The sequence below is a fragment of the Ranitomeya variabilis genome, chromosome 8 (assembly GCF_051348905.1).
Source record: "Ranitomeya variabilis isolate aRanVar5 chromosome 8, aRanVar5.hap1, whole genome shotgun sequence".
In the NCBI taxonomy this organism is placed as follows: domain Eukaryota; kingdom Metazoa; phylum Chordata; class Amphibia; order Anura; family Dendrobatidae; genus Ranitomeya; species Ranitomeya variabilis.
Genome location: NC_135239.1, coordinates 104129518 through 104141757, shown reverse-complemented (window position 1 = coordinate 104141757; position 12240 = coordinate 104129518). Strand labels below are relative to the sequence as shown.

The 12240-nt window shown below is 45.0% G+C and overlaps 1 protein-coding gene across 1 annotated transcript in view; it reads right to left on the bottom strand.

The window, feature by feature from the left end:
- Window positions 1-12240, bottom strand: part of HMCN1 (hemicentin 1) — a 768245-nt gene that overhangs the window by 690883 nt on the left and 65122 nt on the right. Inside the window, exon 4 of the mRNA XM_077275842.1 lies at window positions 1074-1196. Coding sequence (XP_077131957.1) covers window positions 1074-1196 — 123 coding nt within the window. The remainder of the gene's footprint in view (window positions 1-1073; window positions 1197-12240) is intronic.

The following is a 12240-nucleotide window of genomic DNA, read 5'->3' as shown; positions in this document are numbered from 1 at the left end:
TGCTAATGATGTTTCGGTCCTCAGGGGCCGGACTGTGAACTTTAAATGGTGGTTAAAGAAGAACAACAAAGCTGATTTCTCCACCAAAGGTATCAGTCTAATCAGTATAAGGGCTCACACTCACTTGTGTCTCGCACGGCAATACCCGGCGCTGCTGCCGGCACTCAGATCGGAGCGTGCGGCCACATAGGAATACATGCAGCTGCACGCTCCTCTCCTCTGTGCCAGGAGCAGTGCCGGGTATTGCCGTGCGAGACTCATCCGAGTTTCGCGCAAGTGAGTATGAGCCCTTAGAGTGCCATTACAGCCACGTCTATACATTACAAACTCATGCTGACAGGTTCTTTGTAAACTGCTGATTTCTCGTGTGAAATAATCAGACATATTCTATGTGCACACTGAGTATTTGCAGCTGATTTTTTTCAGCAAAAAACACTGGTGGCAGGAAAAATCCTGCTTTGAGCATTTTTTATGCATTTTTGTGTCTGCTTGTGATGCGTTTTTACTTGTCTTTTTTTCCCAGTCATTTAAATAGGTGAAAAATGCACACATTTGCTGAAACAATTGACATGCTGTGTATTAGAAAAAAACACTTTGATTGTTCAAATCTACAAGGAAAAAGTAGGCAGCATGGGCATGAGATTTAAGAAATCCCATTCACTTTGCTGGTACTGTAAAATGCTGCTTTTTTCCATGGCAAAAATGCAGGAGAGGAAACAGCTGCAAAAACGCACCATGTGAGCAAGACCATATACTGTTTTTTAAATCGCATCTATGGCAGGTTTATGGTGTGACCTGCTGTCTGTCTTTTATCTGTGACATTTCCAATCTGTGACAAAGAATCCTGCTGCTTTAAAAAAGGCAATGTGGATTTCATACTTTAGAAAGATTCGAGGCGGTAAGATTTCATGCAGATTTCAAAGTGAAATATGCACCAAAATAAGTGCCAACAAATCCACCATGCAAACACCCCATTCAGGGACTCTTATTGCAGCAAATAATGGTGATTGTCAGAATCTGTATCTCTGGAATGATACCGGCATAGAACGAGGAGCCAATGTGGTCTACGTTACCTCATTAACCTGCTTTTTATCCAGGTGAAATACTTGGCCAGAACTTGTAGAAGCAATCTCCTCGTATATCTTGTAGCCCACGTGGCTTCTGTCATCACAGTCTCCGGTCAATACAAAGACAACCTGTCGGGATACAATGGTAAGCGTGGGCTTCTAGTATCACAGTGTTAGAAATACCATGCAGGGAGGTAACAGAAGAGCAACATTAGGGCTCCCGCCAACATTGGAAATTCATTGTCAAATTTTTTATGCTTGTTTGGTGTTAAGATGGAATCATTATCCAATGTAAGGAAATAGCATATTTCAAAAACATTGGCAGTATTAACTTATTACATAGTTCTATAAGTAAATACCATTCCTGGCTAATGCAAGTGAAAGTATACAACCAGTGTGTTTCCGCTCTCATGGTAATAATGTTTCAAGATATTTTAAATACATAGCTATTTCATGACTTCTCTCTATCCAGCTGATGAAGCTGTTGAACGTTTTTGCAAAAAAAAAAAGCCAAATCAGTTCTCATACTTTGCACTGACGAGGGCCAATAGCCCGAAACACCGCGTCTGCAAATTGAGATTCTGAGTTGGCTTTTATCCCAAGTCATATTGCACGACTCGTTAAAGGGTTGATTGTGACTTGTAGGATCGCTACTTCCAACAGGCGGCGCTATAGAGTTCAAGTTCTCTTTCTCTCTGAAGAGGCAATTTGCATATACTTTTTTACTGTTATTTTTACCATACGCTCATAATTGAATTCTCTTACAGCAGCAATCAGTAAATGTACCGGCTGCTCAGTACAGCAGACATTGTAGCTAATCCAGACCATTTGTGGAATGATGAGTAGGTTCGACCATCAAGTCTTCACTGCTAAGCCCATATAAAGGGATTCTGAACATAAAAGTCATGCACATATATCAATATGAGCATTCATAAGAATTATCATTCCCGATCATTGGCTGGTGTAGATATACAGCTAATCAGACAATGAACAAGCAAAACCAAGGGTAGACGTATCATTGGTGCAACCTGTGCAGCCAGCCAGGAGCCCAAGTGGTAAGGGGGACACGTTCTACCTCCAATGCAGGTGGAATTGTGCATTATGATGAGCCCATATATTGTTCTTGCACAGGGGCCCTCTTCTGTCTGTGTCCACCAGTGAGCAAAACACTTGTTTATTAGATGACTGGATCATTTATGTGGTCCTTCAAAATGGAGACATGCTACCAACAATATGCAAACTGAGGAGAGACCAAATACCGTAATTGCATTAAAATTGATCAATACCCATACAATTTGCATCGTCCTGTGTATAATGACCTTAAAGGGAATGTGTCATTAGAGAATGACCTATAATTTAAATATGGCTTTTATGTCAAATTTGTTTTCAAACACTTTTATCATTTTCAGCATGTTTTATCATGGTTTCTTTTTTCAATTTTCTATATCACTATGTTAAGAAAATATTCTGATGTATTGCAATTGTTTTACTTGCTCAGATGTCTAATAGACTCATGTCATTATCGTTGCAGAAGTACAATTACAGATTATACCTGGATGTACAGAGGGTCACACAAGATCAACCATTCACAACACAGTAGATGATGGTCGCAGCTCACCTCCACCCCCTCAATGAGTCAGAGCCAGTCTACGTGGCCGCTGAAAGTCACCTATTATTTGGCTTAGTGCACAGTGTTAAAAGTGCAAGATTTCAGAATTGTTATTTAATTTAGAAAATAATATGGAAAATGAAAGAAAAAATTAAAACATTTTAATATTTATTTAACAAAAACTTCATTTAAAATAAAATGGTTTTAATCTGACATTATAAATTTATAATAGGCTTGAAGAGGTCATGATTAGAGTTGAGCGACTTTCATTTTTTTAAGATCGAGTCGGGTTTTGTGAAACCCGATTTTGTCCAGAGTCGAGTCGAGTGCAGTCGGCCGATTATCGCTAAAAGTCGGGGATCGACCGAAACACGAAACCCAATGCAAGTCAATGGGGAAGCATAGTCGGCAGTGAGTGGAGGCCAGGAAAACACATACAGTGCCCATTTTAATGCCAAAAACATCCATTCTTGTTTCTGAAGCTTGTCAATCTTAATTAACTTTATAATAATAGTTGGGCATAGGGAATTGGGGGTCATTTGGCAAAAGTTGTGGGGGGAGTAGGGCCGGCTCAAGTTTTTCGTGGGCCCAGGAAATGCGGACTACGTCACGGCGGTGTTGCAGGGAAAGGTAAGTATTTCAACGTTGCAAGTGCTGTGATCCTGAGCAAGCAGGGGGGGCCCACTCGTTCGCATTGGCACTGGCACAGGGCCCCTCAAAGTACAGCGATGTGTGTTTGCATGGCGGGGGCGCCTCCCACCAGCAGCGACACTTTTGCGTACTCTGAGGGGCCCTGTGCCAGTGACGTCGCCAACGAGTATGCCCCCCCACCTGATGAAGGAACCTGCACTTTCATCTGCACCTTCCTCTCTGTCCCTGTGTAAGGTGGTATAACATGCGGGAAGGGGAACCTTACTTTCAGCAGGGTCAGATTCTGGCTGTGTAGAGTATAAGGGGAATGTAGTGGTCTAGGTCAATGTACCAGCAGACTCATCTAGCAGTGGCTGGGCAATGGGCAGGATGAGGAGGAAACAGATATAGGGCCAAAGAATAAAGTAGGCTAAATGCAGTTCAAAATTGGTAACAGGACTAAACAGGCGGCATTGCTTTGTTCAGTGGAGTAGCAAACCCAAGAGCAGCAGACACTGTTTCAAGGGCATAACCACACTAGTAGGCCAAATGCAGTTTAATATCTGATAGTATAGGGCGAAAGCCAGAATGTGGAAGCTCAGCTTTGTTCAGTTGAGGACAACACCAGGCAGGGGCAGACAGACACCTTTAGTAGGCCGGAACAGCCAATTGCATTTTTAAAAATGGTAATTTGGAACAGAAGGTAGAAGCTCAGCTTTATTCAGTTGAGGACAACACCAGGCAGGGGCAGACAGACACCTTTAGTAGGCCGGAACAGCCAATTGCTTTTTTAAAAATGGTAATTTGGAACAGAAGGTTGAAGCTCAGCTTTATTCAGTTGAGGACAACACCAGGCAGGGGCAGACAGACACCTTTAGTAGGCCGGAACAGCCAATTTTTAAAAAAAACAGCAGTTAGTAAGAGGCAGAAGGTAGAAGCTCAGCTTTATTCAGTTGAGGACAACACCAGGCAGGGGCAGACAGACACCTTTAGTAGGCCGGAACAGCCAATTGCATTTTTAAAAATGGTAATTTGGAACAGAAGGTAGAAGCTCAGCTTTATTCAGTTGAGGACAACACCAGGCAGGGGCAGACAGACACCTTTAGTAGGCCGGAACAGCCAATTGCGTTTTTAAAAATGGTAATTTGGAACAGAAGGTTGAATGTTATGGTTCTCAATGGCAAGAGAACATAGCCCAGCATACATAGGAACTAGCTCTTGGAAGGATGGAAACTTAAACTGACCATGAACTAAACCTGCCGCACAACTAACAGTAGCCGGGTAGCGTAGCCTGCGTTTTATCCCTAGACGCCCAGCGCCGGCCGGAGGACTAACTAATCCTGGCAGAGGAAAATATAGTCCTGGCTCACCTCTAGAGAAATTTCCCCGAAAGGCAGACAGAGGCCCCCACATATATTGGCGGTGATTTAAGATGAAAATGACAAACGTAGTATGAAAATAGGTTTAGCAAAATCGAGGTCCGCTTACTAGATAGCAGGAAGACAGAAAGGGTACTTTCATGGTCAGCTGAAAACCCTATCAATACACCATCCTGAAATTACTTTAAGACTCTAGTATTAACTCATAACATCAGAGTGGCAATTTCAGATCACAAGAGCTTTCCAGACACAGAAACGAAACTGCAGCTGTGAACTGGAACAAAATGCAAAAAACAAACAAGGACAAAAGTCCGACTTAGCTGGAAGTTGTCTGGTAGCAGGAACATGCACAGAAAGGCTTCTGATTACAATGTTGACCGGCATGGAAGTGACAGAGGAGCAAGGTTAAATAGCGACTCCCACATCCTGATGGGAACAGGTGAACAGAGGGGATGATGCACACAAGTTCAATTCCACCAGTGGCCACCGGGGGAGCCCAAAATCCAATTTCACAACAGTACCCCCCCCCTCAAGGAGGGGGCACCGAACCCTCACCAGAACCACCAGGGCGATCAGGATGAGCCCTATGAAAGGCACGGACCAGATCGGAGGCATGAACCTCAGAGGCAGTCACCCAGGAATTATCCTCCTGACCGTATCCCTTCCATTTGACCAGATACTGGAGTTTCCGTCTGGAAACACGGGAGTCCAAGATTTTTTCCACAACGTACTCCAACTCGCCCTCAACCAACACCGGAGCAGGAGGCTCAACGGAAGGCACAACCGGTACCTCATACCTGCGCAACAATGACCGATGAAAAACATTATGAATAGAAAAAGATGCAGGGAGGTCCAAACGGAAGGACACAGGGTTAAGAATCTCCAATATCTTGTACGGGCCGATGAACCGAGGCTTAAACTTAGGAGAAGAAACCCTCATAGGGACAAAACGAGAAGACAACCACACCAAGTCCCCGACACAAAGCCGAGGACCAACCCGACGCCGGCGGTTGGCAAAAAGGCAACTTCAAATTGTCCACCACCTGCCCCCAAATCTGATGCAACCTCTCCACCACAGCATCCACTCCAGGACAATCCGAAGATTCCACCTGACCGGAGGAAAATCGAGGATGAAACCCCGAATTACAGAAAAAAGGAGACACCAAGGTGGCAGAGCTGGCCCGATTATTGAGGGCAAACTCCGCTAAAGGCAAAAAAGCAACCCAATCATCCTGATCTGCAGACACAAAACACCTCAAATATGTCTCCAAAGTCTGATTCGTCCGCTCGGTCTGGCCATTAGTCTGAGGATGGAAAGCAGACGAGAAAGACAAATCTATGCCCATCCTAGCACAGAATGCCCGCCAAAATCTAGACACGAATTGGGTTCCTCTGTCAGAAACGATATTCTCCGGAATACCATGCAAACGAACCACATTTTGAAAAAACAGAGGAACCAACTCGGAAGAAGAAGGCAACTTAGGCAGGGGAACCAAATGGACCATCTTAGAGAAACGGTCACACACCACCCAGATGACAGACATCTTCTGAGAAACAGGAAGATCCGAAATAAAATCCATCGAGATGTGCGTCCAAGGCCTCTTCGGGATAGGCAAGGGCAACAACAATCCACTAGCCCGAGAACAACAAGGCTTGGCCTGAGCACAAACGTCACAAGACTGCACAAAGCCTCGTACATCTCGTGACAGGGAAGGCCACCAGAAGGACCTTGCCACCAAATCCCTGGTACCAAAGATTCCAGGATGACCTGCCAACGCAGAAGAATGAACCTCAGAAATGACTTTACTGGTCCAATCATCAGGAACAAACAGTCTACCAGGTGGGCAACGATCAGGTCTATCCGCCTGAAAATCCTGCAAGGCCCGCCGCAGGTCTGGAGAAACGGCAGACAATATCACTCCATCCTTAAGGATACCTGTAGGTTCAGAATTACCAGGGGAGTCAGGCTCAAAACTCCTAGAAAGGGCATCCGCCTTAACATTCTTAGAACCCGGTAGGTATGACACCACAAAATTAAACCGAGAGAAAAACAACGACCAGCGCGCCTGTCTAGGATTCAGGCGTCTGGCGGACTCAAGATAAATTAAATTTTTGTGGTCGGTCAATACCACCACCTGATGTCTAGCCCCCTCAAGCCAATGACGCCACTCCTCAAAAGCCCACTTCATGGCCAAAAGCTCCCGATTCCCAATATCATAATTCCACTCGGCGGGTGAAAATTTACGAGAAAAAAAAGCACAAGGTTTCATCACGGAGCAGTCGGAACTTCTTTGCGACAAAACCGCCCCAGCTCCGATTTCAGAAGCGTCGACCTCAACCTGAAAAGGAAGAGCAACATCAGGCTGACGCAACACAGGGGCGGAAGAAAAGCGGCGCTTAAGCTCCCGAAAGGCCTCCACAGCAGCAGGGGACCAAACAGCAACATCAGCACCCTTCTTAGTCAAATCAGTCAATGGTTTAACAACATCAGAAAAACCAGCAATAAATCGACGATAAAAGTTAGCAAAGCCCAAAAATTTCTGAAGACTCTTAAGAGAAGAGGGTTGCGTCCAATCACAAATAGCCCGAACCTTGACAGGATCCATCTCGATGGAAGAGGGGGAAAAAATGTATCCCAAGAAGGAAATCTTTTGAACCCCAAAAACGCACTTAGAACCCTTCACACACAAGGAATTAGACCGCAAAACCTGAAAAACCCTCCTGACCTGCTGGACATGAGAGTCCCAGTCATCCGAAAAAATCAGAATATCATCCAGATACACGATCATAAATTTATCCAAATAATCACGGAAAATGTCATGCATAAAGGACTGAAAGACTGAAGGGGCATTTGAAAGGCCAAAAGGCATCACCAAATACTCAAAGTGGCCCTCGGGCGTATTAAATGCGGTTTTCCACTCATCCCCCTGCTTAATTCGCACCAAATTATACGCCCCACGGAGATCTATCTTAGAGAACCACTTGGCCCCCTTTATGCGAGCAAACAAATCAGTCAGCAGTGGCAACGGATATTGATATTTAACCGTGATTTTATTCAAAAGCCGATAATCAATACACGGCCTCAAAGAGCCATCTTTCTTAGACACAAAGAAAAAACCGGCTCCTAAGGGAGATGACGAAGGACGAATATGTCCCTTTTCCAAGGACTCCTTTATATATTCTCGCATAGCAGCATGTTCAGGCACAGACAGATTAAATAAACGACCCTTAGGGTATTTACTACCCGGAATCAAATCTATGGCACAATCGCACTCCCGGTGCGGAGGTAATGAACCAAGCTTAGGTTCTTCAAAAACGTCACGATAGTCAGACAAGAATTCAGGAATCTCAGAGGGAATAGATGACGAAATGGAAACCAAAGGTACGTCCCCATGCATCCCCTTACATCCCCAGCTTAACACAGACATAGCGTTCCAGTCGAGGACTGGGTTATGAGATTGCAGCCATGGCAATCCAAGCACCAACACATCATGTAGATTATACAGCACAAGAAAGCGAATAATCTCCTGATGATCCGGATTAATTCGCATAGTTACTTGTGTCCAGTATTGTGGTTTATTACTAGCCAATGGGGTGGAGTCAATCCCCTTCAGAGGTATAGGAGTTTCAAGAGGCTCTAAATCATACCCACAGCGTTTGGCAAAGGACCAATCCATAAGACTCAAAGCGGCGCCAGAGTCGACATAGGCATCCGCGGTAATAGATGATAAAGAACAAATCAGGGTCACAGATAGAATAAACTTAGACTGAAAAGTGCCAATTGAAACTGACTTATCAAGCTTCTTAGTACGCTTAGAGCATGCTGATATAACATGAGTTGAATCACCACAATAAAAGCACAACCCATTTTTTCGTCTAAAATTCTGCCGTTCGCTTCTGGACAGAATTCTATCACATTGCATATTCTCTGGCGTCTTCTCAGTAGACACCGCCAAATGGTGCACAGGTTTGCGCTCCCGCAGACGTCTATCGATCTGGATAGCCATTGTCATGGACTCATTCAGACCCGCAGGCACAGGGAACCCCACCATAACATCCTTAACGGCATCAGAGAGACCCTCTCTGAAATTCGCCGCCAGGGCGCACTCATTCCACTGAGTAAGCACAGACCATTTACGGAATTTTTGGCAGTATATTTCAACTTCATCTTGCCCCTGAGATAGGGACATCAAGGCTTTTTCCGCCTGAAGCTCTAAATGAGGTTCCTCATAAAGCAACCCCAAGGCCAGAAAAAACGCATCCACATTGAGCAACGCAGGATCCCCTGGAGCCAATGCAAAAGCCCAATCTTGAGGGTCGCCCCGGAGCAAGGAAATCACAATCCTGACCTGCTGAGCAGGATCTCCAGCAGAGCGAGATTTCAGGGACAAAAACAACTTGCAATTATTTTTGAAATTTTGAAAGCAAGATCTATTCCCCGAGAAAAATTCAGGCAAAGGAATTCTAGGTTCAGATATAGGAACATGAACAACAAAATCTTGTAAATTTTGAACTTTCGTGGTGAGATTATTCAAACCTGCAGCTAAACTCTGAATATCCATTTTAAACAGGTGAACACAGAGCCATTCCAGGATTAGAAGGAGAGAGAGAGAGGAAGGCTGCAATATAGGCAGACTTGCAAGTGATTTAATTGAAAGCACACTCAGAACTGAAGGAAAAAAAAAAAAAAAAAAATTTTTCAGCAGACTTCTTTTTTCTCTCCTTTCTCTGCCAATTAATTTAACCCTTTAAGGCCGGTCAAACTGTTATGGTTCTCAATGGCAAGAGAACATAGCCCAGCATACATAGGAACTAGCTCTTGGAAGGATGGAAACTTAAACTGACCATGAACTAAACCTGCCGCACAACTAACAGTAGCCGGGTAGCGTAGCCTGCGTTTTATCCCTAGACGCCCAGCGCCGGCCGGAGGACTAACTAATCCTGGCAGAGGAAAATATAGTCCTGGCTCACCTCTAGAGAAATTTCCCCGAAAGGCAGACAGAGGCCCCCACATATATTGGCGGTGATTTAAGATGAAAATGACAAACGTAGTATGAAAATAGGTTTAGCAAAATCGAGGTCCGCTTACTAGATAGCAGGAAGACAGAAAGGGTACTTTCATGGTCAGCTGAAAACCCTATCAATACACCATCCTGAAATTACTTTAAGACTCTAGTATTAACTCATAACATCAGAGTGGCAATTTCAGATCACAAGAGCTTTCCAGACACAGAAACGAAACTGCAGCTGTGAACTGGAACAAAATGCAAAAAACAAACAAGGACAAAAGTCCGACTTAGCTGGAAGTTGTCTGGTAGCAGGAACATGCACAGAAAGGCTTCTGATTACAATGTTGACCGGCATGGAAGTGACAGAGGAGCAAGGTTAAATAGCGACTCCCACATCCTGATGGGAACAGGTGAACAGAGGGGATGATGCACACAAGTTCAATTCCACCAGTGGCCACCGGGGGAGCCCAAAATCCAATTTCACAACAGTTGAAGCTCAGCTTTATTCAGTTGAGGACAACACCAGGCAGGGGCAGACAGACACCTTTAGTAGGCCGGAACAGCCAATTGCTTTTTTAAAAATGGTAATTTGGAACTGAAGGTTGAAGCTCAGCTTTATTCAGTTGCAGCTTCTTGGCAATAATATAAAGAAGACGAGACAGGACAACACTCGTTGGATGCCATATCTGTGTTTTCACTGGAAAAAAAACTGTCAGTTAACTACTTGTAGGAGAAAGTTTTTGTAGCTGGAGGCCACTTTTTGTATTGTACCAGTTTTCTGTTGTATGTTTGGAACTGAAGGTTGAAGCTCAGCTTTATTCAGTTGAGGACAACACCAGGCAGGGGCAGACACCTTTAGAAGGACGGAACAGCCAATTTTTTTAAAAACAGCAGTTAATCAGAGCCACAAGGTAGAAGCTCAGCTTTATTCAGTTGAGGACAACTTGAATTAGGGACTGCAGACAGACTTTGCAGGCTGTCCCCTGTGTGGACCATGCATCCAATACATTAACCCATTTAGCCACAAAGGACACGTAACCTTCCGTGGCCAGGCCTACAGGTCCATGTGTCTGTTGTCAGGTATACCTTTGGACTGACAAATTGACAGAATGCAAGGACAATGCGGTCTTTAACATGCAGGTGGAGGGGTGGGATGGCTTTTCTCGCAAAAGAATTGTCAACTGGGTAGCTCATAGCGTGGTATATCGTAGTTCATCCTGGCTTTATTAATATTAAATTAAATAAAAAAATAGGCTCTAGGCACTTTATTATTGGTTCCAGGGGTACACGGGCAGCAGTGGTCAGGTTAGTGGAGGCCTAGTGGAAGGAGGGACCTTAGACAGGCTTCGAAGGCCTAACATAATAAAATGGGCTGGCGGTAGGCACTTTATTATTGGTTCCAGGGGTACACGGGCAGCAGTGGTCTGGTCAGTGGAGGCCTAGTGGAAGGAGGGACCGCAGACAGGCTTCAAAGGCCTAACATAATAAAATGGGCTGGCTGTAGGCACTTTATTATTGGTTCCAGGGGTACACGGGCAGCAGTGGTCAGGTGAGTGGAGGCCTAGTGGAAGGAGGGACCGCAGACAGGCTTCGAAGGCCTAACACAATAAAATGGGCTGGCTGTAGGCACTTTAAAATTGGTTCCAGGGGTACACGGGCAGCAGTGGTCTGGTCAGTGGAGGCCTAGTGGAAGGAGGGACCGCAGACAGGCTTCGAAGGCCTAAAATAACAAACAATAGGCTCATGGCAGTTTTACAGCGGTTACATGGATACACGGGCAGCTTGGTGGTGAGTGGAGGAGTATTTAAAGTAGGGACCGCAGACAGGCTATCAAAGGCCTAAAATAACAAACAATAGGCTCATGGCAGTTTTACAGCGGTTACATGGATACACGGGCATCTTGGTGGTGAGTGGAGGAGTATTTAAAGTAGGGACCGCAGACAGGCTATCAAAGGCCTAAAATAACAAACAATAGGCTCATGGCAGCTTTACAGCGGTTACATGGATACACAGGCAGCTTGGTGGTGAGTGGAGGAGTATTTAAAGTAGGGACCGCAGACAGGCTATCAAAGGCCTAAAATAACAAACAATAGGCTCATGGCAGTTTTACAGCGGTTACATGGATACACGGGCAGGCAGCTTGGTGGTCAGTGGAGGAGTATTTAAAGTAGGGACCGCAGACAGGCTATCAAAGGCCTAAAATAACAAACAATAGGCTCATGGCAGCTTTACAGCGGTTACATGGATACACGGGCAGGCAGCTTGGTGGTCAGTGGAGGAGTATTTAAAGTAGGGACCGCAGACAGGCTATCAAAGGCCTAAAATAACAAACAATAGGCTTATGGCAGTTTTACAGCGGTTACATGGATACACGGGCAGGCAGCTTGGTGGTCAGTGGAGGAGTATTTAAAGTAGGGACCGCAGACAGGCTATCAAAGGCCTAAAATAACAAACAATAGGCTCATGGCAGCTTTACAGCGGTTACATGGATACACGGGCAGGCAGCTTGGTGGTCAGTGGAGGAGTATTTAAAGTAGGGACCGCAG